At 48.7% G+C, this 24,623-nt stretch overlaps 3 protein-coding genes across 3 annotated transcripts in view; 1 reads left to right on the plus strand and 2 right to left on the minus strand.

The window, feature by feature from the left end:
* The first annotated feature begins 2,037 nt into the window (after nt 1-2,037).
* TMEM213 (transmembrane protein 213) lies at nt 2,038-8,301 on the plus strand. Its single transcript, XM_032959767.2, has 3 exons — nt 2,038-3,177; nt 3,767-3,841; nt 4,256-8,301. The coding sequence occupies exons 1-3, from the start codon at nt 3,105-3,107 to the stop codon at nt 4,459-4,461; spliced, it is 354 nt and encodes a 117-aa protein (XP_032815658.1). The 5' UTR covers nt 2,038-3,104; the 3' UTR covers nt 4,462-8,301.
* Nucleotides 8,302-8,603: 302 nt separating this feature from the next.
* On the minus strand, nt 8,604-18,418 carry LOC116945648 (uncharacterized). The gene is made up of 7 exons (XM_032960172.2): nt 18,241-18,418; nt 16,638-16,852; nt 15,783-15,858; nt 14,793-14,886; nt 14,408-14,443; nt 11,088-11,221; nt 8,604-10,432 (listed from the first exon to the last, which is right to left on the minus strand). The coding sequence occupies exons 1-7, from the start codon at nt 18,341-18,343 to the stop codon at nt 9,615-9,617; spliced, it is 1,476 nt and encodes a 491-aa protein (XP_032816063.2). The 5' UTR covers nt 18,344-18,418; the 3' UTR covers nt 8,604-9,614.
* Nucleotides 18,419-19,749: 1,331 nt separating this feature from the next.
* The window catches only part of INSC (INSC spindle orientation adaptor protein), a 39,734-nt gene continuing 34,860 nt past the window's right edge, over nt 19,750-24,623 (minus strand). Inside the window, exons 12-13 of the mRNA XM_032960173.2 lie at nt 24,430-24,506; nt 19,750-23,124 (exon numbers count right to left, since the gene is read on the minus strand). Of these exons, the coding sequence (XP_032816064.2) occupies nt 22,996-23,124; nt 24,430-24,506 (206 nt within the window). The 3' untranslated portion in view covers nt 19,750-22,995. The remainder of the gene's footprint in view (nt 23,125-24,429; nt 24,507-24,623) is intronic.

The raw sequence follows: 24,623 nt of genomic DNA on the forward strand, positions 1-24,623 counted from the left end.
CTTGTTTAAATTTCTCTGTTGTGCGCACGCTTCACGTGCCCGATGGTTGCTCTACTCCACAACGACGCTCAACATTAGTTTGTGCTGTTTGTAATAGAGGGCGCTTGCCTCAAAACACCGGCAAGCTCACCAGCTTAACATGGTTCAAACAAGGATCCCTCTGCTGATGAGACACTGAGTGTCGAAACCGATCTGCAGAGGTTTTTGTTGTACTGAACCAATGCTGCTGAATTTATACCCTCCCAGAAATCCGTGTGCGGCTGATGGGGTGTGCAGAAAATACTTGCACATTTGACGAACTGTTGTGTTGTTGTTGCATCGTCACGAAGTGTCACGATGTGCACGCGTAGGGAGCGGTGGCGCAGTGGTTAGCGCAATGCGCTGCGAAACCGACGACCCGAGTTCCACTCCCGCTCAGGACCAATATGAAATAGCGAAGATCTGAACTGGTCCCGGGCCTCCCCTAAATGGGGAGGTCTTAAGCGAGTACCTGGTGCGGTGTCGAAACATCAGCACTGGGGAGACAAAGGCGGACGAGCATGGTGTTGGTCTCCCACCGCCTTGTGTGCCGTACGGGCCTTAACTAGGTGTTCGCTAACAGCATTTGCTCCAAAAGTGTGTAAAGGCTATATGGGCGATCTTTGTCTTTTTTGTTTGTGTTCGTGACTGCACTCAACAAAACCCATCACGTTAAATTTGATTTTGCACTTTGGTTGAATTCCAGCTCCGAGACTTCAAAACGCACGTTTCCTCAAGACAATGAAAGGAAATAAATGTAGCTCCTGAAGGAGCTTCCAGTACGTGGAGCGAAACGTCGGACATCGTGCCAAACAACGCGCGGCACATCACAGAAGCACGTGGGAGATTTGCAGCAGAGTAACACATCCACCTAGTGGGGGAAATCCAGGGTGCGGCTGATATACGAGATGCACCGCTCCTGTGATCCCGCACTGTGGATGGTTTGTGGATCACGCACAAATGGGCAGTGGAACTCCCTTGCCGTCGGTGGTCATCAAGGAGGAGCCGTACCCTGGCTCTGCCGAGAGAAGGCGGTACGGCTACGATGTGGACTCCACCTGTTCAGTCTGCACGGGATCGAGCGTTGCGCCCTGGCACGCGTGGGTTTTCTCCGGGTGCTCCAGTTTCCTCCCACTTGTATGAACACTCATTGATTGGCCGATAACGATACCTTCATATATAGAGGATCGTAGAGCTTTGGGATAGGGGCGTGAGGGGGAGGGGAATTTAATGCCAGATCACTGCCTGAGAGGGAGTATTAGATTATTTGTTATTTATTTATGCTGATAATAAGTCAGTGATATCCTTCTCAAGATCAGCATTGAGGCCACTGATGCTCATCTCCTGAACCAGTGGTGGAAATTCCACATTTCAATGGCGGGGGCGAATCTTTCCACAGGACAACTACTGTTGACATCTCTATAAAGTGGTCCTCATGTTATCCACCCCGGAGGGATGACGATGATGGGCTGAGTAGACCCAGAACCAGGAGTGGAACTCGCAACCTTCCAATCGCCAGCCACTCACCCTGCCAGAGCCACATGGCCGATTAGCTTACAATTCCGCTCTGAAGTTTCGAAAATCCGGGCGTGATCCACCAACGCCTTTCCTCCACGTCGTGCACTTCCTGCACCAAACACAAAGACTCCGCATATATCCTTTAGCAGACTGTTGGAGCCAAGTGCTGTTAGAGAGCACCTATTAAGGTCGGCGGGGCACAAAGGGGGCGGTGTGGCCGGAACCACGCGTGGCAGCATTTTGCTCCCCCGTGCTGATGTATACATCGGGTACTCGTTTAAGTCTAAGTCGACCTAGGCGAGGCCCAGCACCGGTTCAGATATTCGTCACCGTGAGCGGGAATCGAACTCGGAACACCACCACCATATCTTGCCTTTCGAGGTCAATAGGTCAATGGAGTGACCATGGCTCGTGGGTGAAGGTGGCGATGGTTGGAGGCCGTGTTGTTGTTGTTGGTGGTAATGCCAGTTGGCTCTGGCCGTGTGCGTACACACACACGTGTACATAGGTAAAGGCGCAGCACTGCAAGTGCTCGCTCACGCCACTGCCGACGGAAGAGGCCTCCACACTACAGATAGTCAGTCCCATGTAGAGCGGCATTTGGCCTACACTTCCACGTTGGCACAGAGGTCTTGAAAGCGTTGGGAGCACCCACACTTTACCCCACCGCTCGCCATCCGCCAATCGACGTCACAGTGATGCACACACAAACCCTGCTGGCGCTGGAGACGGGGAGGTGGATTTAAGAACCCAATTTTTCAACTTCCGCGCTGGGAGATCAAATCTAAGCGGTGACCTCTGTGTTACAATTCCGGTGTTCCAAGTTCTAGACCTTCACACCACTGCAGCATCTCACACACACACATCCCGTCTACGAAGACAAAGATCCCCCGTGTAGCATTAACAAACTGCTGGGGCAAGTGCTTTTATCGAGAAGCTATGATGGCCGGAACTGCAGGCGAGGGGGTGGGTGGCCAGCACCACGCTCGGTCGCCTTTGTCTCTCCAGTGGTGATGTTTACACATAGCACCAGATACTAATTAGATGCCAAGTCGAGCTTGGTGAGGCCCAGGACCGGTTCGGATATCCGTCACTGGTGTTGGCCATGAGTGGAAATTCGCCACTAAGCGGCGGTGACGTCCCCAATGCACTTGTGCCAGGCTAGGTGCACCTTGAGGCCGTTTTAAAGTGTGGAAGGCTGTCTGGAAGAAGGTGACGGTACAGACCCAGGGGTTATGGGTTCACTGAGACGACTGGCAGCTGCACCACTGCGCCAGTTGTATCTGGCCTTGTGTGTGTGTATACACAAAGACAAACATTCCCCATATAGCCATTAACAGACTGTTGGGACACACACATATATACTGTGCACACACACGCACGGATCTGTCTCTCTCCAACTGCTGCGATTCCTTCAACCGCTGCACTTCCTTCAACTGCTGATCCTCTCTCGTCTGCTACACGTCCTTCAACTGCTGCACACCACCTTCAACCGCTGAACAGCCTTCATCTGTTAAACCTCTTTCAAGTGCTGCACAACCCTTCAGCTGCTGCACTTGCTGCGCGTGATGGCTCCAAGGACATCACTGATTGTCGTCGCTTCTGCGCTTCTATGCTTCGTTTCCTTCGTCCCTGGACCCGGTAAGACTGCCAATGCAGCACTGTACTCACATTTGACGATACATCGTTCCTCGATGCGTGTCCACAACAACAGTATTGTCCGTTATGCATCGTTAGAGCGGGATGGTTATCGTAGCGTCATTTATCTGAAATATTTGGGTAGCTGACAATAAATATTCACTATGTCAATCTGATCACTCAACAAACTTAAAGTTGTATATTTTTGTATGTGTGTGTGTACGTGTCATTGGGGGGAGCGGTCAACGCGAACCCGGCGACCCGCGTTCGATTCTCGCTCACGGCCAACACCAGTGACGAACATCTGAACCGTTCCTGAGCCTCCTCTAGGTCGACTCAGCCTCAAATGAGTACCTGGTGCGGTGTGTAAACACCGCCACTGGGGAGACAAAGGCGGTCGGGCGTGGTGCTGGCCGCCCACCCCCGTCTTGTACCCGGCCGATCATAGGTGCTCGCTAACAGCACTTGCCCCAAAAGTATGTCGTTGTGTATTAATTGATACCCTGGGCATTCTATGCAAAAGAGATGCTCCATCTGAATGGACCATCCGGGTGAAAGATATTCAACGAAAGTTCTTCCCCGGCGCGTGCAGGTGGCGTGTGCGGCTCGACTGGGATGAACGGCACCCAGACACCGCAGGGGGATTCCCTTCTGCAGCAATGCACGGGTAAGGAAATGTTTGAGTCGCCTCCATCTCGTTCGTCAGTCCGTCCATCCGCTCCGTCACGGGCAGAACCTCGACACGACGCCCTCGCCAACGATGATACAAACGTAGCGAGTTTAACAAATTATTTACCCTGCTGCTGCTGATCTCCTGAACCAGTGGTGCACAAACTCAACACGTTCCTTGTCAATACCAGCACTCTGTGATATCATAATGCAGGAGTGAGGTGAAAAGAGATGGTGGTGATGGTCGCGATGATGGTGGTGGTGATGGCGATGATGGTGATGGTCACTGTAATTTTCCACGACCTATATGTCAAAACCACTACACCTCTGCAAGTAATCAGAAGATGCTGCTAACCTCTCCACCCAAATCCTGCTCCACCTCCCTCTCTCTCCCCCTGCTCCCTCCCCGTAGACATGATAACCACCAACGCGCAGTTCTGCAGCGTGGCCGAGACGTGCTGCATTTTCGGCGTGGACCAGACCGGCTGGATCGCCGCCGCCGTGGGCTGGTCGCTGGCCTTCCTCGTGCTCATCGTGTCGTGCGCCTGCCAGCTCCACTCCATACACCCCGAGGCCTCCAAGCGAATTCGTCTGCGGGAAGGGGGGGCCACGAGCTAAGGAAAGAAAGGCCAGTCCCGCCCCCGCAATTCCACCTTTCCCTCTGACAGTGCCGGATTATCCTCGTAGCAAAAGTGGCTACATATATAGCTACGGGCCCCGCACTTTCAAGCGCCCCGCGCTAAACGCTTTCAAGCTATCAATTTCGGTTCCGTGATTATGCACTTGCTCTATTACTATAGTGCTATACCGCCTTCAAATTTTATGAACGACTGGATGTTTAAGGTTAGCGATTTGTCGCATTATCTGGCTGTATAGCAAATTAGGAAATACAATTACTTTACTATGCAAGTTACAAATGTGTGGTTTCATATTTGTGATTTTTTTTTAATATTTAGGGCCCCTTTATAACATCATGCTACAGGCCCCGCACAAGCTAAATCCGGCACTGACCTCTAACTCTCTTAGCCCCCCCCCACCGCACCCCCCCCCCACAAGCCCGCCGTGTTTGTGTCCACGTGTGTGTACATGTCAACAGACGCTGTTTTGACAATACGGTGGCTACACATCAGGCGAAGCTCTGCAACTGCTCGCTCACGAAACACTGGCAGAAGTGCTTCCACTAGAGGCCGCTCTAGAGAGCTCCCTCTAGCAGAAGGGTACTGGCCAGACGTCTTAGAAGTGGCAGGAGGATTCACAATTTATCCCACCACGCGCGCGGCCTGCCGATCTGCATATACCTGTGATTACGCTATCAATTACAATTATACATTATGATGATGATGAATTATAGCAGCACCATTCGCTGAATTTACAATGGCACTGTGATTGAGACGCATGATGAGTGGCACCATCATAATTCTAATCGACTCCACCAGGTCCTCTCTTGTAGTTATTTACCCAGGAAAGCCCCACAGAGTCTCAAGACTCCTTTTGAAGAGGGTCCTGCCACACGTTGGTCGTTCGACATGTGGCGTGTGGTGGTGGTCAGCTAAAATCAAAAGCAATATGATGATGATAATTGATGACGATGTAAGAGTGTGAACACACACCCATGGAAATAAATCAACGTCAGTGTGATGTGTCGATAAGTAGTAGAGTAATAATAATATTCATGTTTTGTTTTACATACCGTGTCGTCGTTCGTGCAAATTGCATCCCTCACAATCGCTGAGAATCCACAAAGTTAGAAAGCAGCAGCAACCACGCTACAAAAAAATATCCAAGCTCTGCGATTCTCGAAATACGAATGAGTGTTTTACACGTGGGAGAAAACCGGAGCACCTGAAAAAAAAAACAGATGCTCTATCCCATACAGAAGGGGACAGATGGAGATTAGGGCCACACACTTTTCTGCACCGCCTTCACCTGGCGAGCCAGGGAACGGCTCCTCCTCGACTCCCACCCACGGGGAAGGGAGTTTCGCGACGTTTGTATGCGGTGATCCACCATCCCTCGCTGTTGCCTCCACAGTGCTGGACGAGAGGCAGTCACGCGCGGCGTCAGGCCGCCACCACCACCCAGGAACGTATTGGTGCGCAACCGCAAATCAAGCGACCACTCGATTTTAAATGCGTTTAGCTCGCTAGTCCAGGTCAGCTCACGCTGTCACTCAATGACAACACTTGCATTTTGATCTGGGGGCTCTATCGCTGCTCGTTGTCGTAACACTCACGCTTTTGGTTCTCAAGTTTGAACGCTCGATGACAATACATGACAATAAATCAGTACTCGTACGGTGATGTTTTATACGCCGATATCAGTTCACGCGTGCCTGCGTTGTACTATGTAACAGACATGGGCGGCCGGGCGTGGTGTTGGTGTGCCGTGTCGGCCTTCATATGCTACTCGCTAACAGCATCTGCCCCTAAAGTCTGTTGTGGCTTTAAGGGGGATCGTTGTATTCTTTGTGCATGTGAGTGGGAGGCAAGGAGACCGGTTCACGACATGGATAAAGAACATTCCTCACCATCATGGTGGTGGTAATGTTGGCGGTGTGAGGCCTTCATCCAGCAGTTGAAAGTCCATGTCAGATAATGATTATTGTGATCATGGTGATGATGGTGATGATGGTGATGATGGCGTGAGGAGGCAATCATCCAACAGTGCTGTTACCATGGCTCGCAAAGATTAAATAAGGATCAGGATACGATGATGATTGTGGCATTGGAAATAATCAATTAATCAGCGGATATACCATGGTCCATGATTATGAAGATGACGATAATAATAATGAGGATGAGCATGTGATGACAAAATTAGATCATGAAAATAATGGTGGTTATTATTATTTCTACCTACGTGACTTTGCCGAAAGAACCAAAGAGTATGGATTCCTGCAGTCACGAAATCTTCAAATCAAGACTATTATTAAGTTGTTGAGGCGGCTGGCGATGATTGGGCAACGCTTAGCCCCCACTTTTCACCCAGGCAACTCGAGCGCAGCACAGACTAACAATTTAATATTAAGAACCACAGTTAAGCGACAACACAATGCATACATTATTAAAACGAAGAGTAATGCTGGCATGAGGAGGCCTTCATCATTAATCTTAATTGTAATCGTTTTACACAACACACACAGGCACACCACGCATGCCCGCGTGTGTGTTGTGGGTTGACCGCGTGTTTGGTGTTTGCTGTACCTGGAGATCGTTGCTCTTGTAGCCAAAACGGCGTGCCAGATGTTCCCCGGTACCTTCCGACCTCAACCGGTTCTCCCTCTCCCCAGACCTCGCCCCATGACGTCTCAATCGAGGCGAACGGGTTTTTATGTAATGTTGTTCAGGCCCTTGCGTTGTGTTGACCGACTCTCTGTGTTGCATTGCATTACATTTCCAAATTTTACTAAGTTTGTTTGATTTAGTGTGTTTTCTCTCCTCTCTCTGTCTCCCCTCGTTTTGTTGCTCTTGTTTCCTGCAGTTACGAAGGCTCCAAGTCTCTCATTGACACGCTCATTTCTCTACCCCCCCCCCCTCTCTCGATTTAAGGCTTCGACACAGAGGCGTTGTTTCTCTGTGTGCCTATGTGTGTGTCTCTCTCTGTGTGTCTGTGTTATCTCTCTGCTTATGTGTCTGTCTGTGTCTGTGTTTTATCTCTCTTAAATTTAGCAATCTTTGGAAGAACGTATTCAACCAGGTAGGGTGTTGACTGTTATGTTAGCCGACTCTCTGTGTTGTATTGCATTATATTTCCAAGTTTACTAGGTTTGTTTTCTCTTTCATTGGTACCTGATGATGATTGCTTGTGTTGCAATCGAAACGTCGTATGCTATTATTCAATTTGTGATTTTCTTTCTACGTGACTTTACCGAAAGAACTAAAGTGTAATGTTGATCTTGTTGTTGGACGACTCTGCAACACCGAATACGAAACTCGCAACCACCAAATCACCACGCGGGCTTGCGCCGACCGATATCGCGTGATTCATCATCGAGCCTTAGGTCAAATGCGTGTCGTTGGCACCTCCTCCACCCGACACAGCCAACGAATAAAGTTGTCGAGTGAACGAATGTGGCCAATTTGCGTATTTTCGCTTCACCAGCAGCGCGAGCGGTGAGTTGGTGAGCAATCGGCAAGGTTTATCATTGCTGATGATGACTACGACACCAGGTGGTCGATGATTGTATCGCGGGACCGTGGGGCGGCTTTCGAAGTCGGTGGGAGGAAGAGGGGAGAAGGCTTCATACAGCAGTGGATTGATCATGGCTCACGATGTGGCCACGGCTTACGAGAGGCAAGTGTGGTGGAGCCGCCGTCATCGATTGCAGATGAGTAATGCGTCCACTGCACGCGTCGTGTTAAAACGCAATTACGTGGCACGGACACCACCATTGCCTTGTGATGTATTCCTAATTGGGCATTGATTTCGTTTAATATTAAATGATCGCATTACGTTTTATTATCATGTTGCGTCTCCACTTATTGCAAAATGTTAAAACTCTGCACCCACGTGGTATTGTACGGTACTCTCCTGCCCCCTATTTGACAATGTTGTGCACTGCATGTCGGTAAACATACCACCGTCATAGAAATATGGAATTTCCAACACTGGGCCGTCTGCTATCATTCCCTTCGAACGACGAGTCCTGCGTTTTGGAGACTAATTGTTTTTTTTAATTTCCATCGTGTCCAGCTTTCGTAGACTATGACAATGTATTTGAAAAGTGAGATAATAACAAAGGAAATGACACAACGCAGGTTTTTTTTACATCGTTACTTATAAAGTGTATTTTACTTTAAAACTGTAAACAACACACACACTATTGCTATCATCACTCGGGTGTTACACAAGCCAGGCCACAGCAAATACTGAGCTCAAGTGTACTGGGAGGGAGTGGAGCAGAATGTGATTCACACAGCCAGAGTAGACCCGCCTCTAGCCAGCATCATCATGATTGTTATAGCCTGTTTGTCACGGGGGTACTACCAGCGTGGGCAGCGCGGGCAGCGTGGGCAGCAAAAAACGTTACGACGATCATCATCATCCACATCATAGCCGTCATCTCATATATAATAAAGTGACTTTCATTACAGAGCTTCACAGTGCTTAACACAACCACCGCGTCCATGCTGTGATATTAACAGTCGTAATAAGAAAACATTCAGGCAAAGCGCTCACTCATCCCCAGATCGAAAGAGCAAAACTAACGAGCCAGCGTCACGCGATGGCTTTCTCCCCAGCTCGCGGCCAAGATGCCGGCGATCACCGCTTTTCACCAAGAATGTTTTCCAGTTTCGCTGCGAGACAGACCGGAGGAGGAGGAGTAGGTGGCATGACTATCAGTGACAGCCGCCATGGCCAGAGGTATACTGGACGTGATGTGCCGGTAGCAGGAACACTTTCCTGGGTTTCCCACCGACTAGACCACGGCGATACAAAGGATTTTATTGAACATTCTGCAATAACTTACGTCTTCGAGCTAATAAAAGCGACGTCATGCGACACCGTTAATATATTACACGCTAACGTGACATGTGGGGTCAGTTCCTGCTACGTTGTATTTTCAAATCGATCCGAACCAGACAATAAAGTTCGTATGCTAAATGTCGTTTCTAAGTCCAGTTTGTCAGATTATTCGATTAATACAAAACTCGGGAACACAACCCTACAGTGTGGTGCTTTCCCGATTAAACATCTATTGCTCAACAACCGCACACGATGGATACATAGACGGGCGACAGTGGCGGCCGTGCGGTGTAGCGTACGTAAGTTCACTTCTCCGAACCTGTGACCGGGTCGGCGTGTGACCCGAGCTTCACACGGCGTCTCAACTCAGTTCTCACGGCATGTGCGTCACCGGCATTCGCGCATTCAGGACTCGAACTGCCGTGCTTGCGATCGCCATCATTGTCGCAGCTATCATCAAGGACACCGTGGTCACCATCATTATTGTCATCGCAATTGCGATGGCGATTGTGGTCACCATCGCGGGAGTTGCCGCCACCACTGCCACCACTGCCACCACTGCCACCACTGTCACCACCACCGTCACCACCACCGTCACCACCACCGTCACCACCACCACCGTCACCACCGTCACCACCATCACCACCATCGTCGAGGTCACAGCAAAGGTCGCTCCGATTAAATCCAAAATTCTCGGCAGCCACCAGCGGGTCGCTGTCCCAATCCACCGGCTCGTCGACGACAGACGACGGAAACTCGGCCGCAGAAGAGAAGCCCCAAGCGCTGCGTGGCCACGGCCCTCTGAGACGCGACGCCTTGCCGGTCAGCACGCGTTCACCGACGTCCTCACCGCCGCCGCGACGGTCGCCAAGGTCGCCAACATCCTCCCCTTGAGTCGTTATGAAGCGGCGATGGCACCCGGGGATCGGCCCATCCGCCTCGCCCGGCCCACCTGCGTCGCCCGGCCCACCTGCGTCGTCCGGCCAGTCGGGCGCCCAGTTCTCGGGCACGCGTTGCGCCGACCGGCGAGAACTCGGGTGGCCGGTGAGATGGCCGTCGGGAGTTGGTGCAAAGCGGGAGGAAGGCAGCACAAATGTAGGTATTTCTTTGGCATCATCACCATCTGCGAAAGAAAAAGAATGTAAATTATCACGCTTGTTTGATTTTTTTTCGCTAGTTTTACCCAGGGTAGCCTCACCCCTCTTTCTGGAGAGTCCTAATAAGTTTTCACAGGACGGGGCAACGATTGCTAAGTTTCCCAATTAACTGATTTAATAATGATGAAGTTATTTATTACAAGTTTTATTTAAAGCTTTCGTGACTGCAGGGATTCATATTATTGGTTCTTTCGGTAAAGTCACGTAGAAGGGACACAATAAAATAATAAAAATATAAAACAATAAAATTCTCACGACGTTTCGACTGCAACGCAAGCAATCATCATCAGGTGTGAAAACCACAGCAAGAAAATTTAAAAAAATATTTATTTATTTATTTAGTCAATGAAGCCTCAGTGAGACTCGAGACTCCTGGACAGGAGGGTCCTGCTACACTGAGATGTTTGGCCAAGTCCATTATTGAGTGCTTATATGTGTGGGAGGAAACCAGAGTGCCTGGAGAAAACCCACGTATGCGAGGGGTTGGGCGGTGTGGTGAGTGGGGGGGGGTGGTAACACAATCTCCAACAATTGCCCGTTGCTCTGTGTCTGCTATATCGGGCTGGTTATCAAACTCCACGAGTGTTGATGACTCAAGCGAGGGAGAGGAGTGGTCCTTGCCGAGCGAGAAGGGGGAGTCCTCGGCCTCCTGCTCGGCGCTCGTGGGCCCGGACCCCTTGGCGGCGCGGGAGGTGAGCGTCATCTCATGCAAGCGCCGCACCACCTGCTCCTGCCGCTCGGCCGTTGCGCCGATCCTGACCCGGGAGTCACACACGAGACGAGAGATAAAAAATCAGAATCTTTATTTTTACTGGACTAGCTTTACTACCCGGCTTCGCCCGGGACTTGGATTCGCCACGCCCGGCCGCCTTTGTCTCCCTAGTGGTGATGTTGACACACCACACCAGTTACTCGTTTGAGGCTGAGTCGACCTAGGGGAGGCCCAGGACCAGTTCAAATAATCGTCACTGCTGGTGGCGGTGAGCGGGAATCTAACTCGGGTCGCCGGGTTCGTAGCGCGGCGCGCTAACCACTACACTGCCGCTCCAAAGACAAAGATCCCCCATATTGCTTTAACAGACTGTAGGGGCAAGTGCTGTTAGCGAGCACCTACAGTGAGGGAAAAAAGTATTTGATCCCCTGCTGATTTTGCACGTTTGCCCACTGACAAAGAAATGATCAGTCTATAATTTTAATGGTAGGTTTATATGAACAGTGAGAGACAGAATAACAACAAAATCCAGAAAAACGCATGTCAAAAATGTTATAAATTTATTTGCATTTTAATGAGGGAAATAAGTATTTGACCCCCTCTCAATCGGAAAGATTTCTGGCTCCCAGGTATCTTTAATACAGGTAACGAGCTGAGATTAGGAGCACACTCAAAGGGAGTGCTCCTAATCTCAGCTTGTTACCTGTATAAAAGACACCTGTCCACAGAAGCAATCAATAAATCAAATTCCAAACTCTCCACCATGGCCAAGACCAAATAGCTCTCCAAGGATGTCAGGGACAAGATTGTAGACCTACACAAGGCTGGAATGGGCTACAAGACCATTGCCAAGCAGCTTGGTGAGAAGGTGACAACAGTTGGTGTGATTATTCGCAAAAGGAAGAAATACAAAAGAACTGTCAATCTCCCTCGGCCTGGGGCTCCATGCACGATCTCACCTCGTCGAGTTGCAATGATCATGAGAACGGTGAGGAATCAGCCCAGAACTACACGGGAGGATATTGTCAATGATCTCAAGGCAGCTGGGACCAGTCACCAAGAAAACAATTGGTAACACACTACGCCGTGAAGGATTGAAATCCTGCAGCGCCCGCAAGATCCCTCTGCTCAAGAAAGCACATATACATGCCCGTCTGAAGTTTGCCAATGAACATCTGAATGATTCAGAAGACAACTGGGTGAAAGTGTTGTGGTCAGATGAGACCAAAATGGAGCTCTTTGGCATCAACTCAACTCGCCGTGTTTTGGAGGAGGAATGCTGCCTATGACCCCAAGAACACCATCCCCACCGTCAAACATGGAGGTGGAAACATTATGCTTTGGGGGTGTTTTTCTGCTAAGGGGACAGGACAACTTTACCGCATCAAAGGGACGATGGACGGGGCCATGTACCGTCAAATCTTGGGTGAGAACCTCCTTCCCTCAGCCAGGGCATTGAAAATGGGTCGTGGATGGTTATTCCAGCATGACAATGACCCAAAACACACGGCCAAGGCAACAAAGGAGTGGCTCAAGAAGAAGCATATTAAGGTTCTGGAGTGGCCTAGCCAGTCTCCAGACCTTAATCCCATAGAAAATCTGTGGAGGGAGCTGAAGGTTCGAGTTGCCAAACGTCAGCCTCGAAACCTTAATGACTTGGAGAAGATCGGCAAAGAGTGGGACAAAATCCCTCCTGAGACGTGTGCAAACCTGGTGGCCAACTACAAGAAACGTCTGACCTTTGTGATTGCCAACAAGGGTTTTGCCACCAAGTACTAAGTCATGTTTTGCAGAGGGGTCAATTACTTATTTCCCTCATTAAAATGCAAATCAATATATAACATTTTTGACATGCGTTTTTCTGGATTTTTTGTTGTTATTCTGTCTCTCACTGTTCAAATAAACCTACCATTAAAATTATAGACTGATAATTTCTTTGTCAGTGGGCAAATGTACAAAATCAGCAGGGGATCAAATACTTATTTCCCTCACTGTATGAAGGCCGGAACGGTACACGAGGGGGTGGGTGGCCAGTACCACTCCCGACCGCCTTTGTCTCCCCAGTGGTGATGTTGACACACCACACCAGTTACTCGTTTGAGGCTGAGACAACCTAGGGCAGGCCCAGGATCGGCTAAATAATCGTCACCGGTGGTGGCCGTGAGTGGGAATCGAACTCGGGTCGCCGGGTTCGTAGCGCAGTGCGCTAACCATCGGTACACAAACACGCGCTTGCTGCAGACACGCACAACTTTCAGGGTGCATACGGCAGTAAACGACTGAAATAATAAAGCAATGCTGCGCAAAGAACTGCAACACAATTGTATTTCACTTTACCCGCGATCAGCAGGCACACTCCGTTACGCTTCCGCACATGGGTCACATGCCAGATGTGACGTCACAGCTCACTTGCCATGCAAAAATATATGCATTATTGAGCCCCCCCCCCACCCAAATTTTTTTTTACAAAAGTCTATTTTTATATTTTTTGCATGGTGTACATTCTGGAAAGTACCCACATGGCAAATTTCAAGTTTGTTGTATGTCTGGAAGTATGCTAAACATTTTGAACAAACACACAATCACAAATTTCCCTTCTATATATATAGAGATGATTCCAATGAGCTATAATGATCTTTATGTCCAGTAAAATATCAAAGATCCCCCATATAGCCTAAACAGACTCTTGGGGCAAGTGCCGTTAGCTAACGGCTGAGTCAACCGAGGGGAGGCCTAGGTCCCGCTCAGATGTACGTCACTAATGCTGGCCGGGAGCAGGAATCAAACTCGAGTCGCTGCAATTCATAGTGCAGTGCACTAACTGCTGCACTACCGTTCCACCGGTTTTAAAGAAGATCAACATACAAAGACAAAGATCCCCCAAATAGCCTTAACAGACTCTAGGGGCAAGTGCCGTTAGCGAATACCTATGAAGACCAGTACGGCACACGAGGGGGTGATGTGGTCAGCACTATACTCGGCCGCCTTTGTCTCCTAGTGGTGATGTTTACGCACCGCACAAGGTACTAATTTGAGGCTGAGTCGTCCTAGAGGAGGCCTAGGAATGGTGGCCGTGAGCGGAAATTGAACTCGGGACGCTGGGCTCGTAGCGCAGTGCACTAATAACTGCATCACCAGTTCCGCAACTCAGAAACATACAGACACACACAAGCCACTTGGGCTAGAAAGACGACAACAATATCAGTCCCCTCGGGTGCCACAGACTCACCAGTCGTTCTCAAACAGGCTGCTGGTCCTCTGCACGCTGAACGCAGGCAGCAGGAGCAGCAAAGTCCCGTAAGGCAATGAGAGGAGAGAAGAACACACCGAGGAGTTAGGCAGGCACGCATTAAGCTTTGACCAAAGAGAATGAGTACGGTACTGTGACAGTGTATTTCTACGTGCAATGTGATGTGGCAAACAAGACCCGTTCATGTTTGTCAGCAGTGTTGGCTGTGGGCGGGAATCGAACCCAATCCACTGGGTTCGTAGCGCGATACGTTAACCACTTCGCTCCCGATGACATGGGGTGGATAACCAAACTCAACACACTGCTAAACCGTCACTTGATTTAAAAATACCATATGAAGGAGAGACGGGAGAATGGAGCTCACGCATTGCCAAGCGGCTCTAGATGGGAGGCCAGAGTCTTCAACGCCACCTCGGTCTCTGCCAAACGTCGCTCCAGCTCCTCCAGCTGCCGGTCAGCTGCTCTCCAACACAAACACTCAGAGATATTAATATGTATATAGGGATACATGCACACGCATTACACAGATTGTTCGGGAAAGTGCTGTTAGTGAGCACTTACGAAGGCCGGCAAGGGACACAAGGGGGTGATGTGGTCAGCACCATGCCTGGCCACTGTTGTCTCCCTAGTGGCAATGTTTACGCATCACACCAGGTACTCATTTGAGGCTGAGTTTACCTAGAGGAGGCCTAGGGCTGGTTCAGATAAACCGTTACAGATCATATGTTCGACTCCCAATATCTTTGACTCCAAACATATACGTATATTTAGATTTGCACACAAGCAAGCACGTATAAGCATACACACATTCAGAATACCGCGTCAACAAAAATACTTACATAACGAAAATGATTTTCGTTCATCGAATGCTTATATATGACAGAACATGTAATCCATCAGATTCAAAATTAAATGTAGCATCATCAGAGCCAAATGCCAAAATTGAACAACTATCATTCACAATCAGGACCTACTCAGATCAGTATTTACATAATGGTTTGAATTTTGAAAACAGTTGTGCAGTCACATAAATTATTGTGATGAGATGGATCTCAGGGATCACAAGACTGGATTGGGTCAGATATTAAAGCACACAGAAAAGGGCAAGAGTGGTGTGCATCTCAGATAATCTGAACACCGAGTCCTGTATGGCTAGGAGGTGTTGTAAGAAGGGAAGAATCCCACATGAGAAGAAAGATGAACATTGGAAGCACCAGGGCAGAGACCGAGAGGTCAGTCCCAGAAAGAGGTGGTTTGAAGTAGTGAAACAGCATACGAAGGACTGTGGAGTGGATGTGGAGATGATGGTCCAAGATGGGAATTGAGTGGAGAGAGAGGACCAGGGAGGACTCACTTATTTTTCGCTGGGAATTTCCCTCCTTGTTCAACACGGGTTTGTTAATGCCCCGAGGCTCGTTTTTTGAAGCGACCTGTGAATTCAATTTACACATGAAATCTCATATCGCATTGGCTACATACCACTGCTATAGGATTTACCAAAAGTCATCATTCTTAACACTGCTTTATAACAGAAATATATTTAGTAGGCTTAAATTAGGAAATTACAATGTCAGAGCAAGGACTTTTTAAGGAAGGGCAATTTGCAAAAGTTTTACCTCCTACATATCTTTGTTATAAAGGGGAGCTTTTTTGGTATGTGTTTACACATAGCTTCCATTGCATTGCCTTGTTTAAATTGAATGTGTAATGGTTAATCGAGCTACTGCAATATGAAAGTGTAATGCAAAAAGTATTTTATACATAGGCCGATTTTTTTCAATTGAATTACTTGCAGACACATACACACAGTGCATGTAATATGTGCAAGTGCAAGGGCCTCTACATTTTTAGGGGCATGCAAATGATCCGTTTGTATACAAGCACATCTGTGTCTCTGTCTGTGTATTTATGTCAGTCTGTGTTTTTCTCTCTCCGTGCCCATATCAATTTGTGTTCCGCCTCCCTCAGTCTATGCATGTCTACGTAGCTGTGTATGTGTCTCAGTATCTGCATGTCTCTGATCGTGTGTCGTCTCCCTCAGTGTAACTTTCCACGTCTGCAGCCGCTGTGCCTCCGTGTCCCTCTGTGTTTCTCTTCCCCGCATCTCAACTCTCCCACGGTTCTCTCTGTGCTCGTGTCTCGTGACCTCCTCTCCCACCTACACCGGTCGGCCCCACGTAGTTGTCACGACATCTCCGCTCACACCCACCTTGAACAGAATGTAAACGATGTAGATGAGAATGCCAAACCCGTACACAGGCAGCACTTGCTTGATGAAACTGGTGCCCGGCCCAGAGTTGGTCCCTCGACTCTCCTTGGACCGCGAAGACCCCTTTGTGTTGTGGGGGGCCTTCGGGGTTTGGGGGGCTTGACGGGGAGAGGGGCCTTGAGTAGGGGGCATCCCCTGCGGCTGAAGGGACGCGTCTGAAGAACGGGGATATGAGTGACGCAAACACAAACGTCGTCACCATCAACACCAGCTGTGTTCCAACTGTTAGAGACCGGCTTCTACCTCCATGGTCCAGACCAGGAATTGATATGACCTGACATGAAAAAATTATGTCATTACATGTCCAATAAAAGCTCATATATTTTAAAATATTGCAAACAATTAACATAAATATTATTTCTGGCTTTAAAGCTGGTTAAAAAAAAGTTTTACCTACTCATGCGGTACTCAATGGTAAAATATCTGGCACGGGTCCATGGATTTGAGGTCACATGACCACAAGTGGGCAACTTCACAGTTCAAATTCACCTTGACGATGCAACGTGGCATTCGCAATATTGGGGGCGAAAACCTACGCGTTAATTACGTGTATAGTTTTAGAAAATGTGGCTTAAGCATGGAGTTTAGTCAACGTTTTGACAGACACTGAATATGCACCATAAAATCAAGTGTCAGTTCGTCCAAAAACCTCCGTCACCACCGCGGTATTCTGAGTATTTCTCCTTTGTCAAGCTAGTAGGGCACATTGTTAGAGGCGTAATCGGTTCACACACAATGCTAAAGTAAAAAGGGCCTCAGCATGACGATACTAATGATTGCCCACATTCTTCGTAAAGTCTCTGTGGAGTGTGTACGTTCGATGCTGTGGAAATGACCGGGGTGGATTAAGGCTGTCAGTTGATTTATCGTCACAATATAAAAAACAAAATAAAGTCATACCTATATTTAATATCTGCACTTATGGTAAAGAGGAGCCCCCATTTAAGTGAATAATTAAACCTACGAATTCAACTTACGAAGAAGCCTTTTGTATTTACGAGATAATTAAGGAATAACAGCTTGGCGATGTGCGTGTGTCCGCACTGGCGGCGTTTATTGCGTCTGCAGAGAACGTCTTGACATTTAAATAATATATTTGCATTCTATCTACCTTGACACAAACCTGATTTTTCAAAAGCAAAACTCGCGAATGCCACCGAAATAAACTAATAGCAACGTTAGTAACATGATCCAACACAAATCACTCAGTGATTATCACAGCGCGAGACCGTCATTCACAGGACAAACACAGCTTAGGATACAATTCCCTTCAGTTTTCATTCTTCATCAATGCAAACCCGAAACAAATCTCACGCGAAGTGTTCGAATCGAACGACCGGAGGATTGAAGTGCCTCTTAACAACGAGGCCTACTCCGCAAATCCCCTCACGGAACGCCGCGGCCTCGCCTGAACCGCTCGCCCGATCCGAGCGCTCAAAACCCGGGGGAGGGGGTAGCGCGCGAGGGGGCGGTCAACCTCCCGACCGCCACACTAACAACCCCGTAGACTCCCCCCCACACACACACACAAGATCCCACGCACCAGCTCCTTCCCGCCGTCGGAGTCCCGGCAGGAACGTTCGCGCGACGATAACGTAGACAACACAGCCCAGGAAGGCGGCTACCAGCACCGCGGGTCGACCCATGTCCACGCTCAGCCCGCCGGCCACCTCGGCCCCGGACCCTGACGCCGTCGAGACAAATCGCGGGTGGCACCCCCCCCCCCCAACCACCCTCCTCACCCCCCCCTCACCACCCTCCTCACCCCCCCCTCACCCCCCCCTCACCACCCTCCTCACCCCCCCCTCACCCCCCCCTCACCCCCCTCCTCACCCCCCCCTCACCACCCTCCTCACCCCCCCCTCACCACCCCCTCACCACCCTCCTCACCCCCCCCCTCACCCCCCCCCCCTCACCACCTCCCCCTCACCCCCCCCTCACCACCCCCCCTCACTACTCCCCTCACCACCCCCCTCACCCCCCCCTCACCCCCCCCCTCACCCCCCCCTCACTACCCCCCCTCACTACCCCCCCTCACTACCCCCCCTCACTACCCCCCCCTCACTACCCCCCCCCTCACTACCCCCCCCTCATCCCCCCCCTCACCCCCCCCTCACCCCCCCCTCACCACCCCCCCTCACCACCCCCCCTCACCACCCCCCTCGGGAATGGGGAATTGTGTTGTGGTGGCTCCCAGAGCGACGAGGGTGGTGATGGTGGTGTTGGTGGTGGATAACCCCGAGGCGCTGTGAGGCTGTGGAGGGTTGCGGGGATTCAGAGAGAGAGGCCCCGGGCGGCTGTTTGGACGGGAGGGTCGGCGGGGATGTTGTGGCCGGGCCCGGTGGGGCTCGTCTCGCCATTGGCGAGCCTCGGTGACGTCCCACGCGCACTAAGCAACTTGTTATCTTGAGTATGTTGTTATTTTGTTATTCTAGTCGTCAAGTCTCCGTCTAATTGACGAGGGTGGCAAGCCTGAGGGGGTTTGCCCCCAAGTGCCTCACCTGCGAGACTCTCTCTCTGATGAGCCTCGCAGGCGATGGGCACCGAACCCGATGGGAGCCCGAGGCTGGCGTTCGACTATTGTTTTTAATTTAAACTTTATTCGATGCATGAGTTTAGTCACGTCCTCGTCTGTGGATTGCATTCTGTTCATATTCTCTTTGTCTGGTCGACAAAAGTCACTCATTTATCTGCTCTTGGTTATTTCAAATACGCAGAACTCCATTCTGACTACCACAATGTGAAACGTTCGCATATTTATTTTACGTACAGAGGAAATCGTAGCTGGACTTGACAAGGGTCAAGGAGCCGACAGCACCGGCAGCTGTGGAAAGGGCCCAGTAAACATGCAACGTCGGGCCAACGTTGACCCAACGTTGTCGACCAACATTGGCCGAGCGTTCCATATTTACTGAGGTGAGTTCCAGAATGTGGAAGGGCAGCCGAGGGTGATATATGACGATACGGAGAAAATAAATTAGAGACGACACACACATAAAGCGGCGTTTTAAATCGACGATTCGTCTCATCGCCAATACATAATAGAACCCAGCACAGTTTCAACATTTATTTCCAAACGGGCAGAGGAAGAACCAGGAGTAAAAACATCTGCATCTAGAAGTAAACACAATATCTAACACAGACACCAGATAACACAGGTTGACAGCTAACTAAACCTCATCTGGAAACACTGACGGCGATAACACTGATTATTATTAATATCATAAGGAACATATGCACGCTCATCACATCATTCAAATTTTGATTTAAAGCTTTCGTGACTGCAGTGATTCATATTCTTGGTTCTTTCGGTAAAGTCACGTTGAAGGGAAACAATAAAATAATAATATATATATAAAACAATAAAATTGTTTTATATATATTATATTAATAAATTATTATTTTATTGTTTCCCTTCAACGTGACTTTACCGAACGAACCAAGAATAGAATATCATTCAAATTGTTCAGAAAGGCGAGCGGGCCACATGGAATTGGTGCCCGCTGGTCGAGAATAATTACTGAGTGGCAGCCAAAGGATGGAACGTGTCCGGATGGGATGGCCGTCCCTTGGGGAGACGGAGCGATGTAATCGATCCGTGTGCAGGTGGTCGGTGGGTTAGTACGTCTGCAGGATCTTGAGAGTGGTGATGGTCGTGGCTTGGCGAGGTATTCATCCAGCAGTGGAATAACCATGGCTGCTAACGACGATGCCGATGGATGATGATGGTGACGTAGAGTCATCAAAAAAATTATTGTAACTGTCCTTATTTAAGTTAACTTTCATAATACTCGAATAAACACAAGATCCAGGTCCGATTCAACACATTACATAAAATTCGTGATCTGGTTCCGTCTGTAAAAGATGTGATTCCGGACATACAGTACCCTGGCGTCTACAAACTAAGTTGCCTCTGTGGTAGTAGTCACATTGGAGAAACCAAACGACATGTCTCGGACCGCATTCGTGAACACAAAGCAGACCTAAAACACGGTAGGACCAACACCTCGGCCGTGGCAGATCACTGTTATAATTCAGTAGGCTCACATGACATTGACTTCTCCAAGACAGAGGTTCTCTGCGAGCCATCTGGCTACTATGAGAGATTCGTTCATGAGGCTATCCACATATACACAGAGACAATTTCAACCGAGAAGATGGATTCTGGCTTAGCAATCATTGGAAGGATTTGATAAACCATTTCGGGTCTTAATTGATTGTTCACGCTTACGGTGGCTTTCAGACTGCATCCATTATTTTCGTCTCCCCCCTCCTCTTTTCCGAACATAGATGGACTCGTCCATCTGAATAACTGCCAAATCGCTCTCCGTGGTGCTAACGTTAAAAAAACCCGCCACTTTTTTCAAATTTTCTTGCTGTGGTTTTCACACCTGATTATGATTGCTTGTGTTGCAGTCGAAACGTCGTGATAATTTTATTGTTTTATATTTGTATTATTTTATTGTTTCCCTTCTACGTGACTTTACCGAAAGAACCAAGAATATGAATCCCTGCAGTCACGAAAGCTTTAAATCAAAAATGTTCATAATACTGAACTAAGTTCACCCTTATCATAATGAACGTGTACTACTACATCTAGTATGTGAGTAGTGCCACCATCCGCACCACTTCACAGACACAGCGACTCCAGTAGATTATTTGGCGATGCAGTGGTGAATTTTTAAATTTGCTATGAAGGTCGCTTGCCCGAAACGTCGCCTCGTAAATTGTCATAGTTCATCACTGCATACATTTATGGAACACGACCATCGAGAGGAGTAGCGGGCGGCGCTGTGAGCTGAACCATTGGAGACTTCATGTTTCGTATGGGCTGTAGACGCGGAGCAGCAACTCGACTCTGAGATGTCTCCTCCGTGTTTGTGGATGGGGCATTGCCATGGTTCCACCGTCTGTGCTAGATAACCACAGTCGCACCACTACTGGAGAGTTTTTAATGTTTCCATTTGTGCATCGTCAGGCATCCACATCTGCCAAGGTCTGTGCAGTGGGTGCGCTTTACGGTGGACCCATGAGCGTCGTGGGAGATCAAACCCCCGGGGATCTTCTTCTGCGTTGGCTCTTTCACGATGTTGTTGTACCGTGGGCTGTCGGGGTGAACTTTGCCCGGTGGCGGGTGTCGTCGTTACGAGGAACCACGAGACGGCGCTGTCGGCCTGGGTTAGCGCTCAGCGGGAGCTCTGGGAACTGCCAAGTCGGCTGATGGATTAAAACGCTGCATTCAAAAGTGTCTCTTAACCTTGAACTGCAGCCTTGCACCCCTTCGGTACTCAATCCTTAACAGTTTTTTACAATGTTAATAAATACGTAGTTGTTTGATGAAACAAAGTAGTTGAAATGACGTGCCCCTGCTTAATTTGTGTCGATTATTTACCTTCTAAAACAAATCTGGCCATGTCTCACACCCCTAGAAAGGGCATCTCGCACTCCCAGGGGTGCGTACACTCCAGGTTATGAAGAACCACGGATTTAGAGGAATAACAATATGATAGACGACGTTTCGGGCAATTGCGCTCCTTCATAGCACGTGACGAATTTGTTGATTTTGGTTAGGCTATGTGTGCTTGTGTTCCACTGTCAACGCAGCATCAATAACATTTTATAATGGTCTGCCGAGTTATTGGCTCTGACACGTGCTTTTGGATTATACCGCGTGTTGTTCGGCATGATGTCCGACGTTTCACTCCGCGTGCTGGGGAGCTTCTTCAGGATCCGAATGCAGTTCATCCCTTGACTGCCATCTGAATGTAGTTCGGTTCTTGAAGAAGCTCCCAGCACGTGGGGCAAAACGTCGGACATCGTGACAAACAATAAAACACGTGGTACAACTTCAAAAACACGTGGGAGGAGCGTCATAGCAGCACAACCGAAGATGTATTCCAAATTCATGTTGTGATAATCGTTGTGGTCATCACTTTAGACAGCATCATCAGTAGTGGTCATTATGATCGTAATCAACATCATTGTGATCATCATCACCATCATCGTGATACAAATCGTAATCTCATAGTGATCGTAAATATTGCGAAACGAACATTCGAATCGATTTCATCAATACACAGTTAATTGTATAAGAGTTACAATAATGCAGATGATCATCAGAGGTGGTGCTGTTGATGCTGCTGTTGCTGGTGATCATGATGATGATACATTTCCATGAGTTTGGACTTATCTTCAACACATGATGAGCGGATAAGTATCCCTTAAAGCGATACAAGCAACGTGTTCGCGTGGAGATGGAACCACTGAAGCGTCAAGGAGGGATCTCGAGTTCTGGGCGTCACACGAAGCTTTCTCTGGTCTCGCTGCACAACAGGAACGCGTCCCTCAGGCGCGGGGTCACGAGCTGCAGGGAGTCGAGAGGACCCAGCGACCCAGGGCACGCGACGCCCAGCCGACGGACAGCTGCCTGCACACAGCGGCAGCATTGTCATCGTCATCATGGTCATCATCATCGTCATCATCATGGTCATCGTCATCATCATCGTCATTATGGTCATCATCGTCATCATCATGGTCAGCATCATCATCATCGTCATCATCGTCGTCATCATCATGGTCATCATCATCGTCATCATCATGGTCATCATCATTATCATGACATTATGAGACCTCCTTTGCCAGTAACAAGATATAGTAATAGGTTTTGACCCTATTAGCTGGCACAAAAAACTGACACCTTTATGCAAGGGATCATGTTTGCATGAATTCAAGGACAGTGCATATCATCAGAGTTGTTTCTTTTTGTTTGCATTTTTGACTGCTTGTGTTGTGGTTATTGCAAACATGATCCCTTGTATAAAGGTGTCAGTTTTTTTGTGCCAGCTAAAAGGGTAAAAACCTATTACTATATCATTATCATGGTCATCATCATCATCATGGTCATCATCGTGATCATGGTTATCATCATCATCATGGTCATCATCATCATGGTCATCATTAGCGAGCTGCGGTGGCGAGTTGTTGACTACCTCGTCTGGTATAGAGGAGATCGTGGGTTCGATACCGCCCCTGACGCCTGCTTTATATTTGGAGTTTGCGTGTCTCTCCCCGTAGTTGCGTGTATTTTTCTCCATTTTAACGTCCACATTTAGAAACATGCATTTAGAGTATTTGGCTGCAATACATTTCTACGTGATAAGCCACTTCGTCGAGGTATCATTTGTGGCCATGTCGCTTCTAAAAAGAGCTATATAGCTCAGTGGGCCTTACCTAGTAAAATAAAAAAAGTTTATGTACTAGTTTATCATCATCACGGTCGTAATCATGAACGTCACCGTGGTCATCATCTTCTTCATGATGACCATCGTCGACATCAGTTGTTTTCAGCATGGTCTTAATCATGATCATTATCATCATCTCAATCATCATCATGGTCATCATCTAAGTGATAATCATAAGCATAGGTAGCAGCAGCATCACAACTATCATCATCAGCAGCACCAGAATGATCATCATCATTACGTTTATCATCGTCATCATAGTCGGCATTGTAAACATCATCAGCAGCAACACTCATCACCATCGGCATCATTTAGTAGCAGTAGCAGCGTCAGCATCACTTAAGCATCATCGTTATCGTTCGATGGTAGGAGGGTGGTTCGGTCAAAATCACGACTCTATTGTACTTTGCCCTTGAGTCTTGGGTCCCTGAGTGAAGGGGGTCTACAAAGGGGACCCGCTGTCCACGACTCGGCACCCCGGCTGGTCTCACCAGGCAGGCTAAGAGGACCCCGTCACTGTGGCTTCGCTCTGCCGGCACCCGGCACATGACGGCGAGTCGCGACACACCTTGGCCAGCACACAGCCACGCACAGGCAACGGGGTCAACAACAATAACAAACAACACCACCTACAGCAAACAACAACAACACAGCCACGCACAGGCAACAAGGTGAACAACAACAA

This window comes from Petromyzon marinus, chromosome 24 (genome assembly GCF_048934315.1).
Source record: "Petromyzon marinus isolate PM22_M1 ecotype Great Lakes invasive population chromosome 24, UKy_Petmar_22M1.pri1.0, whole genome shotgun sequence".
NCBI lineage: Eukaryota > Metazoa > Chordata > Hyperoartia > Petromyzontiformes > Petromyzontidae > Petromyzon > Petromyzon marinus.